This window comes from Apodemus sylvaticus, chromosome 6 (genome assembly GCF_947179515.1).
Source record: "Apodemus sylvaticus chromosome 6, mApoSyl1.1, whole genome shotgun sequence".
Lineage (NCBI taxonomy): Eukaryota > Metazoa > Chordata > Mammalia > Rodentia > Muridae > Apodemus > Apodemus sylvaticus.
The window spans coordinates 14,812,402-14,829,393 of NC_067477.1; the positions used below are offsets into that span (position 1 = coordinate 14,812,402).

General features: G+C 50.7%; 1 protein-coding gene across 4 annotated transcripts in view; it reads left to right on the plus strand.

The window, feature by feature from the left end:
* Nucleotides 1-4,166, plus strand: part of Setd3 (SET domain containing 3, actin histidine methyltransferase) — a 69,007-nt gene extending 64,841 nt beyond the window's left edge. For all 4 annotated transcript variants that reach the window (XM_052185109.1, XM_052185110.1, XM_052185111.1 and 1 more), the window contains 2 exons: nt 1,808-1,968; nt 2,873-4,166. In XM_052185109.1, coding sequence (XP_052041069.1) covers nt 1,808-1,968; nt 2,873-3,325 — 614 coding nt within the window. In that variant the 3' untranslated portion in view covers nt 3,326-4,166. The remainder of the gene's footprint in view (nt 1-1,807; nt 1,969-2,872) is intronic.
* Nucleotides 4,167-16,992: the final 12,826 nt, after the last annotated feature.

A 16,992-nucleotide genomic window follows, 5' to 3' on the forward strand; every position in this document is an offset into this window, starting at 1 on the left:
GGAGGGATTAACAGGGAGTTGAATGTACAAGAACTTAGTCCTAGAATGGAGGGAGGCAGTATAGACACTATTGGGAACTAGAGTGAGACAGGGTAGCTGTCCCTGAAGAGCAAGCCCCTTCCAGAGATTCACTGCCTTTCACACAGCAGCTTTTCTGTGCACAAGCTAGGGTGATCTGAGGTATTTTATTCTATATTTAGTGATGGAGGAATCAAGCAAGAAAGGGGGCGGGGGAGAGGCCTGCTGCTGATGGCAGTCCCAGTGTTCAACATGGTGCTTCCTGTATTTTTTTTTTTTTATCTCTTCTGCCTTGTAAGGTGTTTCCTGTCACACTGATATAGAGATTCCAGTTCACAGAGTATGAGAGGTTAGGAAAGGGCCACTCAGCTAGTAATGTGACGACCTTGGCTCAGAACCAGCTGCATTACTTCTATGTCCCAGACATCCATCTCCATGGTACTGCTGGTGTTCAGGTAATAGACTTCAGGGAGCAGTTCTTGCTGAAGACAGTGTATTTGCATGTGCTGAAGGAAGAGAGAAAGGTAGAGTAGTATGAGATATTCTCTACAGAGGGAGAAGCTCACAGGATGGTGAGTGTCCTCACTCAGTATGACAGACTCAGGCTAGCTTGGGACAGGGAACCTCAGGGAAAGAATGACCAGAACACAAGAGGTTTGCTGTCTAGGCTCAGGCCAGTGGCTGCTCTGTATGGCTGTCTGCAGCCATGTGAGCTGTGAGCTGTGTCCAGCTTCTGTGCACGCCTGCTGGAGAGCATGGCCCTGCCTCTGCCCTGAGCCGAGAGCTGGGCTGCCAAGAGGAGTCACAGCAGTGACTCAGCACTGGAGAGGTCTGGAAAGAGATTCCTATTTCTGAAGAAGCTTTTTTTTTTTTTTTTTTAGATCTTTATCTCTAAAAAAGGTTATAAACTAAAGGGTAACGTATCTAAAACCCTGAAATTTACCTTGGACCTAGATAGTTGATTTTTTTAAACATCAGATAACATGAAGTTTTTAAAAATCATCTTATGTTTATTGTCCTTTAGTTTCTTTTCAGTCATCAGAAGTTTGTCATGTTGACACAATTGATGTAGTCTTTGAATTACTCCAACTAATACTAATACAAGTTAGGTTGGCTGGCGTACAGCTCCTCGGTTTGGATTGTGAGTAGAGATGGCTGTAAGGCATCTAGTGGGGAAAGAGCCGCTGTCTCAGTGACATAAGCAGCATGGTGTGCATGCTGAGCTGACTGCTCAGGCCATTGCTGAGCATTCCTTCTAACACACATGCTTGTCTGTGGTTTAGATTTCTGAGAAGGGGCGCACTGAGAGAGAGATGCTGAGAGAGACTCACTTTTCCTTGAGTCAGGTTTCTGTAGTTCATGTAATTATTCCTCCATCTTTGGCTTGATGGGGTATGTAGTTACCAATCAGAGGATCCCAGGATGATAGTGACTCTCCTAATCTCTTTAAGACATTTCTTTTTATCTTATTTATGTATGTGCATGTGTGTGCAGTGACTTCTGGAGTTACAGATGGTTGTGAGCTGCTGTGTGGGTGCTGGGAATTGAAGCTGGGACCTCTGGACCGGTACCCAGTACTCTTAACCCTGTCTCGAGCCTCCCAGTGTCCCTCTCTGAGACAGTGCTGAACCAACACTGCCTCTGAGGGCCGCCTCGCTTGACCTCCGGGCCTGGAGCTCAGCTCTCTGCCTCTGCTCGGAGACGCAGGACTATGGAGATGCAGAGGATGGCTTGTCACGGCAAGAGCCATGCTGTCCTCCTGACTGGCTGCTGTGTGTGTCTCTTGTAGAGGAGCTGAAAGAGCATTTGCTAGGGGACAGCGCCATTGACAGGATCTTCACTCTGGGGAACTCGGAGTTCCCTGTCAGCTGGGGCAACGAGGTCAGACTGTGGACGTTTCTGGAAGACAGAGCCTCGCTTCTTTTAAAGACATACAAAACTACAATCGAGGTAATTAGATGAATGAGGACCATGCTTTGTCATGTTTCTAGTCCTCAATTCATTCTGATTCTTAGCAAAATGTATGTTTGATGTTCCTTATTTGATATCAATGTATTTCAGTTTATCATGCTTATACTAATAGCATTTGATAAATTTTACAAAGTTAGTACTTTTGAAAAATATCTTTAATTCATGATACCACAAACATAAATTTGCATTTTGCTATCCCCCCAATCTCAGTCAGTCTCTTTCTCTCTCTGTCTCTGTCTCTGTCTCTCTCTCTCTTTCTGTCTGTCTCTCTCTCTCTCTCTTACACACACACACACACACACACACACACACACACACACACACTCTGTCTCTCACACACACTGTCTCTCCCCACAACCCCCTTTGCACCAGCATGTAGTACATTAGAAGGTTAAACACAGAGGCTTGCCTGTGCAGCCAAGCCCCCGATCTGTTTTCAAGACAGATTGTCATAAACTCACCCAGGCCTCAAACTCATAACCATCCTGACTCAGTCCCGACTAGCTGGGATTGTGGCTGCTCACCAGGCCTGGCTGGAAGACTTGTTTCTCTCTTCGTAGTTCACAGCCTTCATTCTGGGCACACATGGGGGCTCCAGTCACGGTGATTAAAGGGAGTAAAGCCATCCATTCTGCGTTGGCTCCGTTTACCTGGCCTTACCTTTGTTTTAATAGTCCTGACTTCCTATAACAAGAGCCCCAAGTCAGACTGCAGTCTGAGGGGAGCCTTGCGCCATGGGTGGGTGCTGTGAGGCTTTGGTTTACAAGCTGTTGGCCAGCGCCTCGCCCTCCTGGCTGACCGCTGCTCCCACAGCTTTGCTGAGAGTTCATGTCATTAATTTGCTGTCTCATCCCCCTCCACCCACCCACCCCCCCCCCCCCAGGAAGATAAGATCGTCTTGAAAAGTCCTGACCTCTCTGTTCGGGCCACAATGGCCATCAAATTGCGCTTGGGTGAGAAGGAGATTTTGGAAAAAGCAGTGAAGAGTGCAGCCATGAACCGGGAGTACTACCGCAAACACATGGAGGAGAGGGCACCCCTGCCCAGATACGAGGAGAGTGACCTGGGGCTATTGGAGGGCGGGGTGGGGGACTCAAGGCTCCCTCTGGTCCTGAGAAAGCTGGAGGAGGAGGCAGGTGTGCAGGAGTCTCTGAGCCTCACAGAGCCTGTCAGCAAAGTCAAGGCTGCTGAAAATGGGCTCGTCAATGGGGAAAACTCCATCCCTAATGGGACCAGGTCTGAAAATGAAAGTTTAAGCCCGGAAGAAAGTGAAACCGTGACTGGAGACACTGAAGAGTCTTCAGGCTGCATGGGCGAGGTGAAGGAGAGACTCTGAGATGCTCGTGGGATCCAGTCGAGCAGAAGTTGCGGACAGCCCGCCACATCACCATGTTCCTGGTTAACATTTTTCTTTTCGCAGAGAGGAAAATATGTTTTTGCTGCTTTATATAAAAGTGATTTTTAAGTTATTTTAAAGATCCAGCTTCCCTATTTGATTAAGATTGCCATCTTGCTCCTGGGCAGAACGAAATAGTGAACGGCAGCAGAGCAGAGGAGGCGCCCTTGGAAGGCTGTGGACCGCTGTGGGCACTGCTGCTCCTCCTTGCTCAGCTGTGCTCTGTAGGCCTGCTGTCCCCACTCCAGAGGGAATGCCGCCCCTGCCTCCTGCTGAGGAGCGGAGGCTGGACTTGGGGTGTTGAGTGGATGGAGGAGGTGAGGGACAGTGGGAGGAGAGCTGGGTGAGGCCATTCAAATAGAGTCTGGGCAGAGTCTGCTTTTTCTTAAAAAGAGTATCCCCAGTACCAAAAGAAAAGGTGAGGTGGCAGACTGATTCCTAAAGGCTTAAAATGTTGATGATGATCCTAATTATATAAACACACACATATATCTAGTGATTTCTAAGGATTTGTTTACTTTTTGTGTTCTGTTTTGCTGTATTAAAAACTTGTCCTTTTCCTTAAATCAAAGTAGGACTCACGTCCGCCTCGGTTTTCACGCTGGCTTTGTTTCAGAGAGGTGCACTGACTCCTATGGTGGCAGTGGAGCCACAGACACCGCAGCGTGGCTTGCACACGGTGTCAGGATGAGGGACTCCCTGGCTTTCTGGTTCACAACAAGCTAGAGATTTTCAAAGCTGCCCTTTTGAGAAAAACCCCTTATTAAAAGCGAAAACATGATTTGTGTTTTTGTTTGTTCCTTTTCTTTGGGAGGTGCGCAGGCCCTTTGAATGGAGCTTTTATCACACCATCTCACATGCTCCCTGACCCCTTGGGAATGCTGCCATGTTCCTGCTGTGCCTGTCACACACACACAGGTGTGGTGGGTGCATGCCTGAGTGCCCAGAGCCTACAGAGGTGCTGCCTCCTCCTTACCGCCAGCAGGGCTCCAGTGGGATCTGAGGTCACAAGATGCAAGGAGGAGGGCCGGCTTTCATGGCATGTGGGGTTTGGGGTAATGTCCCTCTGGAGGGGTGGATAAGATCTGTCAGCCTCCAAAAAGCCCCTAGTTTTCAGTCTACTAATTTCTTAATGGTTTACCTTGATCATACACACATATCATCACTGGCATCCAGACTGTAAATGATTTCCCTAGTTTGATAAGGACTGTGGAGACGGAGCTGTGTAGCAGCTGCTCCTGCTCAGAGAAGGCAAGGCCCTGCAGATGATCTGCTTGGCTCTGCTCTGGGCTCAGAGGGGCAGCACACTGGGCAGGACCTTGTGTGCCACAGATGGACAGGCTCTCCTGTTGCACTGGACGCTAGTGTAGGCTTGTGTGAGGCCAAGTCTCTTGTCAGCCTTATACCAGGATGCTACCTGGTATGTGGAGCTTGCATACTGATCTCTGTTTATGCTCAGTTAATGCTGTGGAAATAGTAAGTTTCACATTAATCTGCCTGTAGATAGTTTTTCACTGGACTAAAATCGTGCCTTGTGCATACACCTATGTATTCCCAAGGTCATCATGCATAGGACAGTTATAAACTGTTTTCTGGGGAAGTCTGAGTTAGATAGTGATGCTTGAGCCAAGATTCCAGCTCCAGCCTCCAAGGACACCTTTGACAGACACACCCATTTCTGGGGCCCCAGAGTCTTGCCCATCGGTTACTTCTCCATCACAAAGTCTGTGAGTCATCGGGCCACAGATGACTGTAAGTGTGCTGTCAGGGCAGAGCATCGACTGAGTAGTGCTGCTATCCAGAGCTGTTGGCTTCCCTACAGGGACCCTTAAGGAGAGGAGCTACAGCTAGTCTCCCACCCATTCACAGGCAGACTGCTACTCACACGGGACCCCAGGAGCCACGGTGTCCTTGTTCTGAAGTGGAAGTGACTCATTGAGTGGTGATGAAGAACCCTATTGCTGTAGCCGTGACAATGAGTCTTCCTCTCTCATGCATCACACTGAGTTCTTCGTCCTCCCTAGAACCCTGGGACAGGAGACTGCCGAGGCCAGTCTCGGAAGTGCCACCTGTAAACAGGAGATTCACTGGCCTAAAAAATAACCAGTTTTCTCTAGAAACTGGCAATTGATTGTTTTTCTCAAATAGTTTCTAAATTGGACCCACTAAGGTGTGCTTAATTGTTTGAAGAGAGCAGTGTGTTCATATCTCCACATTACATATAGTACTGTTGAATAGTCACTTAAAATGAGAAACTTGGGGTGGAGATGTAGCTTCTTCATAGGTAATTTGCCTAATGTGCACAAAACCCAGGCTCCAATCCTTTGTGCTGCATGAGCACGATGGTGACCGAAGGTGTGGAGACAGGGAGAGCCCTGGGCTGCATAAGACTGTCTCTAATGACAGACACCAAGGGGGCTGGAGAGATGGCTGGGTGGGTATAGTGTTTGCTGTATACGCACTCGAGCCCGAGTTTGGGTCCCCAGCCCCCTCTGTGAAAAGGTGGGGGTAGATGGGGGATCTCGAGATCTGCTTAAGATCTTTCCCAGAGCGACTGCTCCTCTGATGGCCCTGTCATGATGGCCTTGTATTAGCATTCCTCCTACCCTTGAAACCCCTCCACCTTCCACTCATGCCAAGTCTTTCCCAGGGTGCTGCTGAATAAACTTAGTACAGTGTCAGTGACTGGTTGGACTCAGACCTTTACAAGGTGTCTGCATTTGAGTCTGGAAGCAGGAACAGAGCCTAGTCAGGCAGTCATAAGTAAAGTGCTGACTGCTGCCTTCACCATGCCTGTGACCCAGAGCAAGTGTCTTGATGCCCAGGGAGGGATTTATATCCATTCCCTCTCTTTCTCCCCCCTTTTTTTTTTCAAAAAAAAAAAAAAAGCTTTTGTTATGATAGCCCAGGCCTGAAACTCCTGATCCTCCTGCCTCAGCCTCCTGATTGCTAAGGCTACAGTCATGCACCTACTCCTTGGTAAGAGGTTTGGATTTTTAGATGACAGAATGAAGTGGACATAGATGGTTATTGGGAGGGTGGCACGGGTATCGTGGGATCCCGTGGCCAGCACCCGGGCTTCTGAAGAATGGTGGCATACCCTGGGATAGGCAGGGCTTCTGGTGGGTAGAGAATTCCCATCAGATTCCAACCCATGGCCGTGGCTCGGGAGGCTGCCGTCATATCACCCGTGAACATCGAAAACATTATTTTATACATATTAATGTCACTGTGAACTCAACTTTCACAGCTTACAGATAGCTCAAAATAAGCCCCAAATGTCGGTGGAAATGACAACTGACTCAAGTCTCAGCAAGAGATGGCAGTTAGAGCCGCATGCACCTCAGTTGGACAGTTCTGGAAATAATAACCACAGCTGGCACTAGAGCATCCTGTCAAGCGAGTCCTAAAAGGCAAATGACGGAAACTTCCTGTTATTCCTGAAAAAATATGAAGTTTGTTCCATTCTGGTCACTGGTATTTATTGTTAATCCAGTGATTTGAGTGCTAACACCAGAAAGACTGACCGCTGGGTACAGACAGCCAGGGATCCAGTCCTAACACACCAAGCATGTTCCCTTCAACCCAGCTCAGGGCTCTCCACCCATGCTCAAACGCAGCCTACATAGGCACACTTCAGGCAATTCAGGAAATGGGAAGTGCTGTGTGAGTGGCTGAGCCTGCAGTCTTGACTTCCTTCCTGGTTTCTGTGATCAGTTTTGTTTATTGCCCAAGCTGCCCGTGTCAACTCATGTCTCTTGGTGACCACTTCCCAGTCTAGAAATACAGTTGAAAAAAAGAGTATACCTAACCCACAACAAACATAAAAAAGCAACTCCCACATGCCTTCAGTGGCTCTGCAGGCTGTCTTGGAAGAAGCCAGGGGTTTCTGCAGCAATTAAATGGTCTGATTGGGTTCAGGGGGAGTTTTATAATTGCTCACAGGTAGCAATTTATTAGGATGGCGGTTGCTCATGGCATGTGTCAAAAAGGTCAAAGTTTATACTTCCTTGGACATTAACCTAATCTTTGAAACTCTAAAAGTTACACTTTTTGGTCATTAATTTTTTTTTTACAAGCAGAGATTTTGACAATTAACCCAGTTAATAAAGGTCAAATTTCAATTTTTTCCAATTTCTGGAGCATTTAACTTCTTCCCTTTTGAAAGTGGGAAGATAGCAGATGATAAATAGTTATTAAGTGAGTAAGGATGTAGTCTGCTGTCAGGGTGATGATTATGAAGCAGCAGGCCCTGGAAGAGCAGAGTCGCTGTGCATCTGATGGGAGGGAAAGTAGATTACAAGCCTGGGAAATAGAAAAATTAAGCCCTAGCAATGTGTGCTGTGGATAGGATAGTGCGTGCGCTCTGATTACCTCATCCCCGGTTCTAGCCACTCAGCTATGCAGCCTCCAGCCTCCAGCTAGCGAAGCTGCACATTTTTAAAAAGAAGTCATTTCTGCAAGGGAGCAAGGGAGTACAAGTTGGGTTAAGAATCAAAATGTCACCACCACGCTGCAGCCCTCATACAGGGCCACATGAGCCACCAACAGTGTAGCCAAGTGGTGTGCGAGCTTTCCCCAGGGAGGTGAGTAAATATCTATCCACTCCACTGTGGGCACCAACCACAGACCAAATAAACTGTCCAATTCAGGTCGAACCAGGTCTTTAACCAATGAGTTTACTTGGAATTACAGGTAGCTTATGGTTAACTCCATCACTGTCCAAGCAACCATTAACAGTCTGTATATTCTTAGGGATGGGTGTGGACTTGTGAGCCCCACCCCCAGCAACCATTAATTGCTGACAAATTCGGAGGAGGGGTGGGACTTTGGAGCCTCTCCAGGCCATGGCAGGAAGCCCAGTCTCGTACAGGTCCCCTTTGGGTAATCGCAGCGTGTCATGCCTGGAGGACAGGGGTCCGCAACACCAAATCACAGTGACCAGAGGCTAAGGGAAAAGTCTGAACGGTAGGAACCTCACGGTTCTGGCTGTCTGTCTTGCCATATACCAACGTGAACACACCATACTGGACCTCGGAAGGAATGAGGAAAGACTTGTGGCTTGGGAAATGGGCATACGCAGAGCCCTCTCAGACCACTGAGCGGTATCAACCTTCCCGATCCTGTCCTCCTTCGTGTTGAACCATTGTCTCTGATGGTGTTTCCCTTGCACAGTTTGTGCCCCCTCGTGGCAGTGCTGACTGAGGGAAGAGGACAGCTGCAATCTGACCCTGTGAGAACCCAGGAGAAGCCCTGCCACCTACCTCCAGAGACCAGGCACCTTCCTTACCACCTGAAATCCCAAGGAGAGGGCTTTTGGCTCACACTGGGAGATCTGAAGCCGTAGCTGCTGCCGCGTTGGAAGATGATGATCTCTCTAAGCCTGTGCTGGGTAGACAGAAGAAAGCCAGGTCTGTGCCTCAACAGTTGTTCCCTCAGTATCAACGACACACCAGGAGCCCACACGCGTGCCCGCTGGCCCTCTGTGTCTTCCCACCAGCGTCTCTTGGTCTCTGCCTGCAGTGGTACCTCACCGCACACATCTCTTTTTGCAGTTGGCATCCTAAGCCTGCCTCTCTCCTAGGGTGGGGCTAGCCCAACCCAGTCCCCACTATTCTGTCCACACAATAAATGACCAGAAAACGCTACGCAAGACACCCAGCTCCTCTAACTCAGCCAAGAGAGCTTGAGTGTACTGAATTTTAAAAAGTAGCCATTAAACACACACAATTTGGGGAATTGTCAAAACGATGACTTTGACCAATAATGCTTAACTTCTGACAATTTTGCCGACTTCTGCCTGCGATTGAGCAGGGATGCCCTGGTGGATGGAGACATAGGACTATATACTTTTATGAAGTATCAATTACGGAGCTGGGAAGATGGCTTAGTGGATAAAGTGCTTGCTGTGCAAGCATGAGGACCTGAGTTTGATCATCGGAAGCCATGTTTAAAAGCATGAAGCTGTCAAGTTGGCTTAGTAGGCCAAGCCTAACAATCTGAGGTCAGACACCTGTAGTTATCCCCTGACTTCATGTGTGTGCCTGGTGGAAAATCTAGGCATGGTAGAGTCTGCTTGCTGTGAGGAGCTAGAGACAGGTGGAGCCTGGGGCTCACTGGCTAGCAGCCTAGCCTAGTTGGTGAACTCCAGACCACTGAGAGACCCTGTCTTAAAATAAGAGATGGACATACATTTGTCCACATTCCTATACCTGCATGTGTATGAATGTATACCTGTACACTCAAATACACTGGACATAGACACGAAATGAAGGGAGGACAAATTATCAAAGACGGGAAGTCAGGTGACTGGCATGATTCACTCTTCAGAAGTCCTGTTAGAAAGTCCTCACGGACCTGTGCCATGTGCTGCGGAAGCCACCTGCGCAGGAGCTTAGGAGAGTGAGAGGGGCGTGCCTGGCATCTGCTGGGCCCGAAATAGCCCCCACAGGCTGCAAACCAGAGTTACATCGGAGCACACCTGATGCTCGGAATCCACCTCAAGGCGATGGCAAAACAAAGTTGTCTTGCACGAAACTGTTGGAAAGGTGATTTTAACCTTGTGTTTCTCTTCACCACCGGCCCAGGATCTGACCCACAGTCCGCAGGCTTGCCTCCCCGCTTCCTCCTAGTGCCTGCCTCCTTCCCCTGCCCTCAGCTCCCTCCACTCCCAGCTGCCCTTCTTTTCCCATCTCTGGCAGTGCCGGGATCACCAGCCCAAGCCTCAGCTCCCTTTTCCTCAACAGATGCGTCTTCCATGTTACTGTACCTCAGTTTGTCCTGTACCCACGTGAAACCAAGCTCCTCACAGTTGAGACAATCAGGACTGGTCTGGGCACTCAGGGAGGGAGGACCAGAGCCAGAAGCAGGGGAGTGGGCCCCTCTGAATTGTTTTCCAAGCAGGCTGGGTGACCCTCAGATGCTTTGGAGTTAGATGCTATGAGGATGGAACTCAGGTGATCAGCCAGTCCAGCACCTCTCCCTGCTGAGGCATCTGGACAGTCTGTGCATCTGTGATAGGTGATACACACTGAGGTGAGTCCCCACACCTCTGTCTCACCTGTGCTTCCTGACTGTGCAGGGTCAGTGACACCTCCAGCACTGGGTGCCCTACATCCTCCGGCGAAGGTGCTCTGAGTGGGAGGCTGCGAGACACAGGTCACGGTGATGCTGTCAGCTGGCCATCTCTGCATGCCTGACTGTGAAAGGTGCTAGGGCAAGCTGCGGGCTGGTTGGAAGGACTCTGGTGCCAAGATGAAGGTATTCATAATGGCCACAGTAGGACACTCAAGCAAGCAGATATAGTTTGACTTATGGTGTCCGGGAGAAAATAAATCCAGGTCTACATCAAGACAAGTCAAAGATTTATTAGTTTGATAAAAGAGGAAGAGAGAGAGAGATGCTTGTCTCTTGCAGTAGTTTCTAATTGTTATGTCCAAGGGGGAAGAAAAAAGCAAGAAAGCCACTGGGGAAATACCACAGTGACAATTGCTGCCGTCAAGATCCACTAAAGGGGCATCAGTGCTTGTGGGCAAATGTCTAAAGGAACAGGATTCGCAAGGTCTCAGGCACACCCCTCCAAAAAAAAAATTACAAACGAGAGACAGCTACTTCACTGTGGAGAAGCCAGGCAGACACCAAGCAACCAGGGCCAGTGTATGCAGTGACTAGTGATTGACACCCTTAATCTGACATGAGATGTCAAAGACACGGAGGTGTCTCTGGGGATTCTGGCCAAAGATGGCCAACCTTGGCTCAGTCCTGAGGAAGATGCATCAGACCAGCCTAAAAGGGAAGACGTTGGATGTAATGACTGTTGAATGTCAGCTAGGAGGGGGACAGTCAAAGCCAGATATCCTGGAGGAGATTTTGAATAGGGAAAAGCACTAACAGACAACTTGGTGATATCTGAACAGGAATGGGCTCTGTGGCTCAGTGGGCAGACCTACCTCCTGCCACCCGTGCGTGCTGATAGCCTGGGGACCAGGAGGGGTTAATCTGAGAGGAGCCGAGTCTGGAACCAGACACCGTCGTGTTTCTGTGGCTCGGTAAAGGTTGTTCAGAATCAACACCCTACAACGCCTTGCATCCTGGCCAGGCCAGCCTGGAGTTGAATTCTCGCCCTGACGTTTTTTGTGTTTTGTTTTGTTTTGTTTTCTCCTGTCACTTGCTGGATAAGGCAGGGCTAATGTCAGAGCTGGGGGCACAGCCCGAGGCCACAGGGCTGCATGCTGCGGCATACCGGGAGCTGCCAGGCAGCGTGGGGAGTTTTACAATTTCCTTTTGAAAAGTGCAGGGAGAACTGCAGGCCAATCTGCAGCAGCACAGACGGGTTCAAGCCTTGCTTTTGATTGCAGATAAAATACTGAGAGACTGGTAGATCACACAGGACAAAAAGGACGTGTGGGGGCTTCTGAGGCAAGAGGCAGAACTCAGCCAATAGCAACACAGGCTGCTGCTCCCTCTTCAGCAAGGAGACTTCTGAGCTGGGCTGAACGCAGCTCTGTTGGCTCGCCCACTGCTGGCCACTGTTGACCATCCGGCCCACTGACCCAGCATGCTTTGCTTGTCCTGCTGTCCCACACGCCTCGGCGTGCTGCCACCCACCCAGGGAACCTCTCCTCTACCATACTGTCTCCACACCGTGGGCTTGAGCCCTTCCCCTCAGGAGCCTGCTATGTTTCCGCTCTAACCCTGAGTTGACAGAGATCTCTGTCTGATGCTGCTCTTGGCGGTGGGCAGAGACAGGAGGAAGAGATAGATGGTGACTTGGCTTTCCCAGGGCTGTCCTGTGTGACACATGTCACGTGTAGCACATGTCACGTGTAGCACATGCCTCTTTCTTCTGAGGCGCCATTAGGGCTCTGGTTCATAAGCGAACTGAGATTCAGGAAGGTGAGTATGTGAGTGTGCGAGTGTGGCGTGTGTGGGACCCGTGTGTAAAAATACATGAGAAGATGGCTGTGGGCTTGTGTGTGCAGGCATGTTTACGAAAGCAAGTGACACAGAACACTTGTGTGTTAAGGTATAATGGGACCTTCAAGGTGTCTCTCAAGGTGACACTGGGAGGGGCTGTGATCTTCCATTGCCAGAGCAGGGATACGCTGTGGCCAGACAAAGCCCACAGCCACGGAACCCACCTCCCTTGCCCTGGGCGGCTTGGTCTTCACCCACGCACCTACTTGGATGGTTCTGACGGATGTTCGTTCCTCCAATCTAAAGTGGGAAACGGCATCTTTCAGAAAGTACAAACCTCTCCGGGGTGTGGCCTCATGGCGCTTCCTTGCTTTCTCTTCCCTGGTGGCCTTAAATGGTTTTGTTCCTGTTTGCTTTCTTGTCAAAAGTGCCTCAAGGGCACGTGCACTTACGTCTCTGCCCAGGAAGACCTGGGGACACAGTGCATATTCCGCAAACCCCGGACACGGTGCCACGGTCCCACGCAGCAGCTCACAAGCCAGCGTTTCTTGTTTCTCCATCTTTACTTCAGGCCCTTCAAGGACAGCACTACGCCCTCATGGAAGGGGGGGCAAGGCGGTTCACAGACACCATCCGGGTTCCTTCTTCCATGCGTGCAGCCTTGGTTATGTGCAAAGATCAAACGTGCCCGTCGAAGATGTCGATAGCTCCTAGGAAAAGCCAGGGGCGTGGACCCCAAGAGCACTGGGCCGCCTCTGCCTTGAGTAAATGAGGCACGGCAGGAGCTTTGCTTGCTCACTCCCCAGGTCGCGGGTGTGCTGTAAACGGGCCCAGCCTATGTGGCCCCAATCCTCTCTGACCCTCACCAGCCAGGAGACCCCTACACTTGGGCTCACTTCTAAAACAACCCCTTCAAATGTTCACTCAGCGTGGTGGTTTGAATGAAAATGGCCTTCAGTGGCTCATAGGGAGTGGCACTGTTAGAAGGTGTGGCCTTGTTGGAGTGGGTGTGGCCTTGTTGGGGAGGTGTGGCCTTGTTGGAGTGGGTGTGGCTCTGTTAGAGTGGGTGTGGCCTTGTTGGAGTGGGTGTGGCTTTGTTGGAGTGGGTGTGGCCTTGTTGGAGTAGATGTGGCCTTGTTGAGGAGGTGTGGCCTTGTTGGGGAGGTGTGGCCTTGTTGGAGTGGGTGTGGCTCTGTTGGAGTGGGTGTGGCCTTGTTGGAGTGGGTGTGGCTTTGTTGGAATGGGTGTGGCCTTGTTGGAGTAGATGTGGCCTTTTTGGGGGGAAGTGTGTCACTGAATGCTCAAGCCAGGTCTAGTCTCTTTTCCTGCTGCCTGCTGAGACCTGGAACTCTCAGCTCCTTTTCCAGCGCCATGTCTGCCTGCTTGCCACCATACTTGCCGCCATGATGACAATGGACGAACGCTCTGAACTGTACGCCAGCCCGAGGTAAATGCCTTCCTTTCTGACAGTAGCCATGGTTATAGAAACCCTAACTAAGACACAGCATCTGGTTGTTAGAACATCCCCTTCCCTTCACTCCTGTGTGACCTTCCTTTTCTGCTGGCTGCTTATCCTACAAAAGGGAGGGTGGCCCTGAAAAAGCTCCCTCCCAGGTCTGAAGGGATGCTCGGTCTGTGCCCACACAGCCCAGGATCAGAGAAGGTGCCTCAGACGCGGCAGGAGGGATGAGCCGGCTTAGCCAGGACGGCATGAGCCCCCTGGGGCGCTAGCCACCTTCACAGACATCCCAGCTCTTCGCCAGCCTCCGCCGGGCAGGGGTGTGGCTCTGCCCTCAGAGGGGTGAGGAAGCCTCACTGCGGGGCTGAGCCGAATGGCTCAAGCAGGCTCTTGGGGTGGAATGGGACATGCGTTCCGTTACAGTAAAGCTGTCCTCCAGGAGCCGAGTAAACAAAAGTCAGGTTACCAGGACGACGAATGGGGTTCTGGGTCAGGGCTGGGGGTAGCGTGAATGGGGGGGTTGTGAGAGTTGAACCTGGGACAGTCAGTCATCTATGGTGGGACTGGAGATCCAGAGCACAGGTGTGGGAGCAGCAGAGCTGAGGGCGGACCTGGTCACCATCCTCCACGTGGTTTTGCAGTGTGGTAGGGGTAGCACGGGCCAGGTGGCACCAGCTGAGTCCTGATATAAGATGGCCTTTTCTCCTTTCCTCCCAGCTTCCTTCTGTTTTTCTTTTCTTCCTTCCTTGCTCGCTTTTCCTCTCCCTTTCCCCCTTTGAACATAGTCTTATTTTGTAGTACAAGCTGGCCTTGAACTCATGGCCATCCTCCTGCCTCAGCTTCCAACTGCAAGAGTTACAAGGTTGGTCCACCAAGCCTGGCTTAACCTCATTTCTTGAGGGGCCAGGAGAGTGGGACTCAGTAGTCATTGCACTGGCTGTGGGTACAGAGCTTGGGAGCTCACTGGCTCCGTGGCTAGGGACGCTCTGAGCTCCCTGAACGTTGCATTGCTGTCTCTCTTCCAGGGTCCTCGCAGTAGCGGCGACTTGAAGTAAGGGGCGATGAAGTCCAGAGCTTGCTCAGTATCTTTTGACAGAGGCAAAATTGGTCCATTCCTCGACCCATCCCAAGACTGACACTGCTGAGGTCGGAGGCTGGACCCTACAGCACAGGAGGTATCTCGGGGTCACACTTGCAGAAGTTGATGGAGATTATCGGAGGTGCTGGGGAATCTGCTTGTCATTCAGGACTGAGTGGGAGGAGCCACCGGAGGGGGCGTGGCTTGCAGGGGTCGGGAGACTGAGCAGGGGTTGTGGCAACCATACCCCAGAGAGTGCTGCCGGATTGCCCTGGTAGAGCCTCTGAGGAGGAAGGAGACCTAGCTAACAAGCTGAACTCATCAGTATGAGTGAGGAGAAATGGGGGCGCTGCCTGCTAAGTCGGGACCACATAGGGACGGTCTGCAGATGAGGGGGTACCAGGATGCACTGTGGCCAGGAACTGGCAGTGGCAGTAAACGGTCTTGAACTCGGGGTAATCCTTCTGCCTCAGCCTTCAAGTGATGAGGGAAAATAAGGTTAGTTGCTTGGGGTTTGGATCATGAAGGGTCTGTGTGCCCGGGCTCTCAGATGGGAGGGGGCAGTGAGGACCGGTGAACTGGAAGGGGGTCTGACAGAGGCAAGAACTCCAGATCCAGGCTTCACGCGGGGCTGTGGAGGCTGGACGAGATGACCAGAGAGAGGCTGGGTCACCAGAGGGGCCAGAGATGGAGCAAGATGCAGGGAGGGAAGAGCCACCTGCTGGCTGGCGGATGGCTCGTTTTAAGTGAGGCTTCAGGGAACAGAACTCTTATGTTCGAAGCTGCTTTCGAAGGGGCTCTTGTCACCACCGAGGGTGTCACTGTAGGCTTGCTGGGAGACCCCAAGAGATGAAGTCCTCACCTTTCCTGAGAGGCGGAAAGCTGTGAGCAGAGCTGGCAAGTCCCATCGCGCAGAAACACTCTGATTTCTGGTAATGACCAGGCAGAGCTTCAGAGCGGAGTCTGCCGAAAGGTCATTTATCCAAGAGAAGAAAATTACTCCTTTTCCTGGGGTTTGTCATCTTTTGCTTTAATTAATATCAAGCGTGTACACTTCTGGCAGTGGCTTCATGTGCTTCTAGTGGACTTCCTGTGACATTTTTAGTTTAAAAAAAGGTGAATTCCTGCAGACTACCATGAGTCTCTGAGTACCCATCACCCTTCTTCAATGCTCAGGAGACTGCGGTGGGCAAACACTGGGCAGGTTCAGAGCAGATTCAGGACAGGCTTGGGTGGAGACTTCCATGACTTGTGTACTGCCTTGCTCATTCATTCATTCATTCATTCACCCATTCATTCATTCATTCATTCATTCACCTATCTCCTGGGAAAGTGACACAGAAGACAGAGACCACCTGCTACATTTGTTTCCTTATTCTTGTGACCTCACAGAAGCAACCTAAACAAAGATTCATTTTGGCTCCTGGTGTTAGAGGGTACACCCTGCCCACTTGGGCAGACCATCATGGTGGCAGGAACATCGTGGAAGAGGCTTTTCTTTATTTCTTGATATACAGGAAATAGAGAGAGGGAGACGGGAAGGGGCCAGGCATGGGAGACCTGTAGACTTCCCCCAAAGGGATCCATCCATGACTTCCGTGCAGATTTAGCTCCTAAAAATCCTAGCACCTCCCCTAAGTAGCACCCCAGGGGCCAGCGAGAAGGCTCAGCAGGTCAAGACGACTGCCACAAACATTGGTGACCTGAGTTCAGTCCCCAGAGCTGACACAAAGGTGGAAGGAGAGAACCAGGTTCACCAAGTTGTCCTCTGCCCTCCACAGATGCACTCTAATAAAGAAACCGACAAGCATTAGCATCTGTGGCTGGGGGGGGCCACATAATTATCTGATTCATAATTATCTGATAAGAGTGTGAGGGTCCCTGGATCCTGCGAGCTTTATCCAGAAAATGGGGTGAGATGAAGCTTCTTTCACAAGGCAGTTCTCCGAGTTACAAGAGATTGCTTTGTGATGTAGTTAACAGAGAGTAGAAATGGGAGCGGTCATGGGTGGAGTGGACCGGACTGCCACCCGTGTGCCTGGAGTGCTGCTAAAGCTCTCTCAAGTCCAGTGTTGTGGCTTGGGGGGGGTCTTCAAACCCAGCAAATCTCTGCAGCTTCATTTCCTGTCACCCCTACCTCTCTCTTGGATCCCT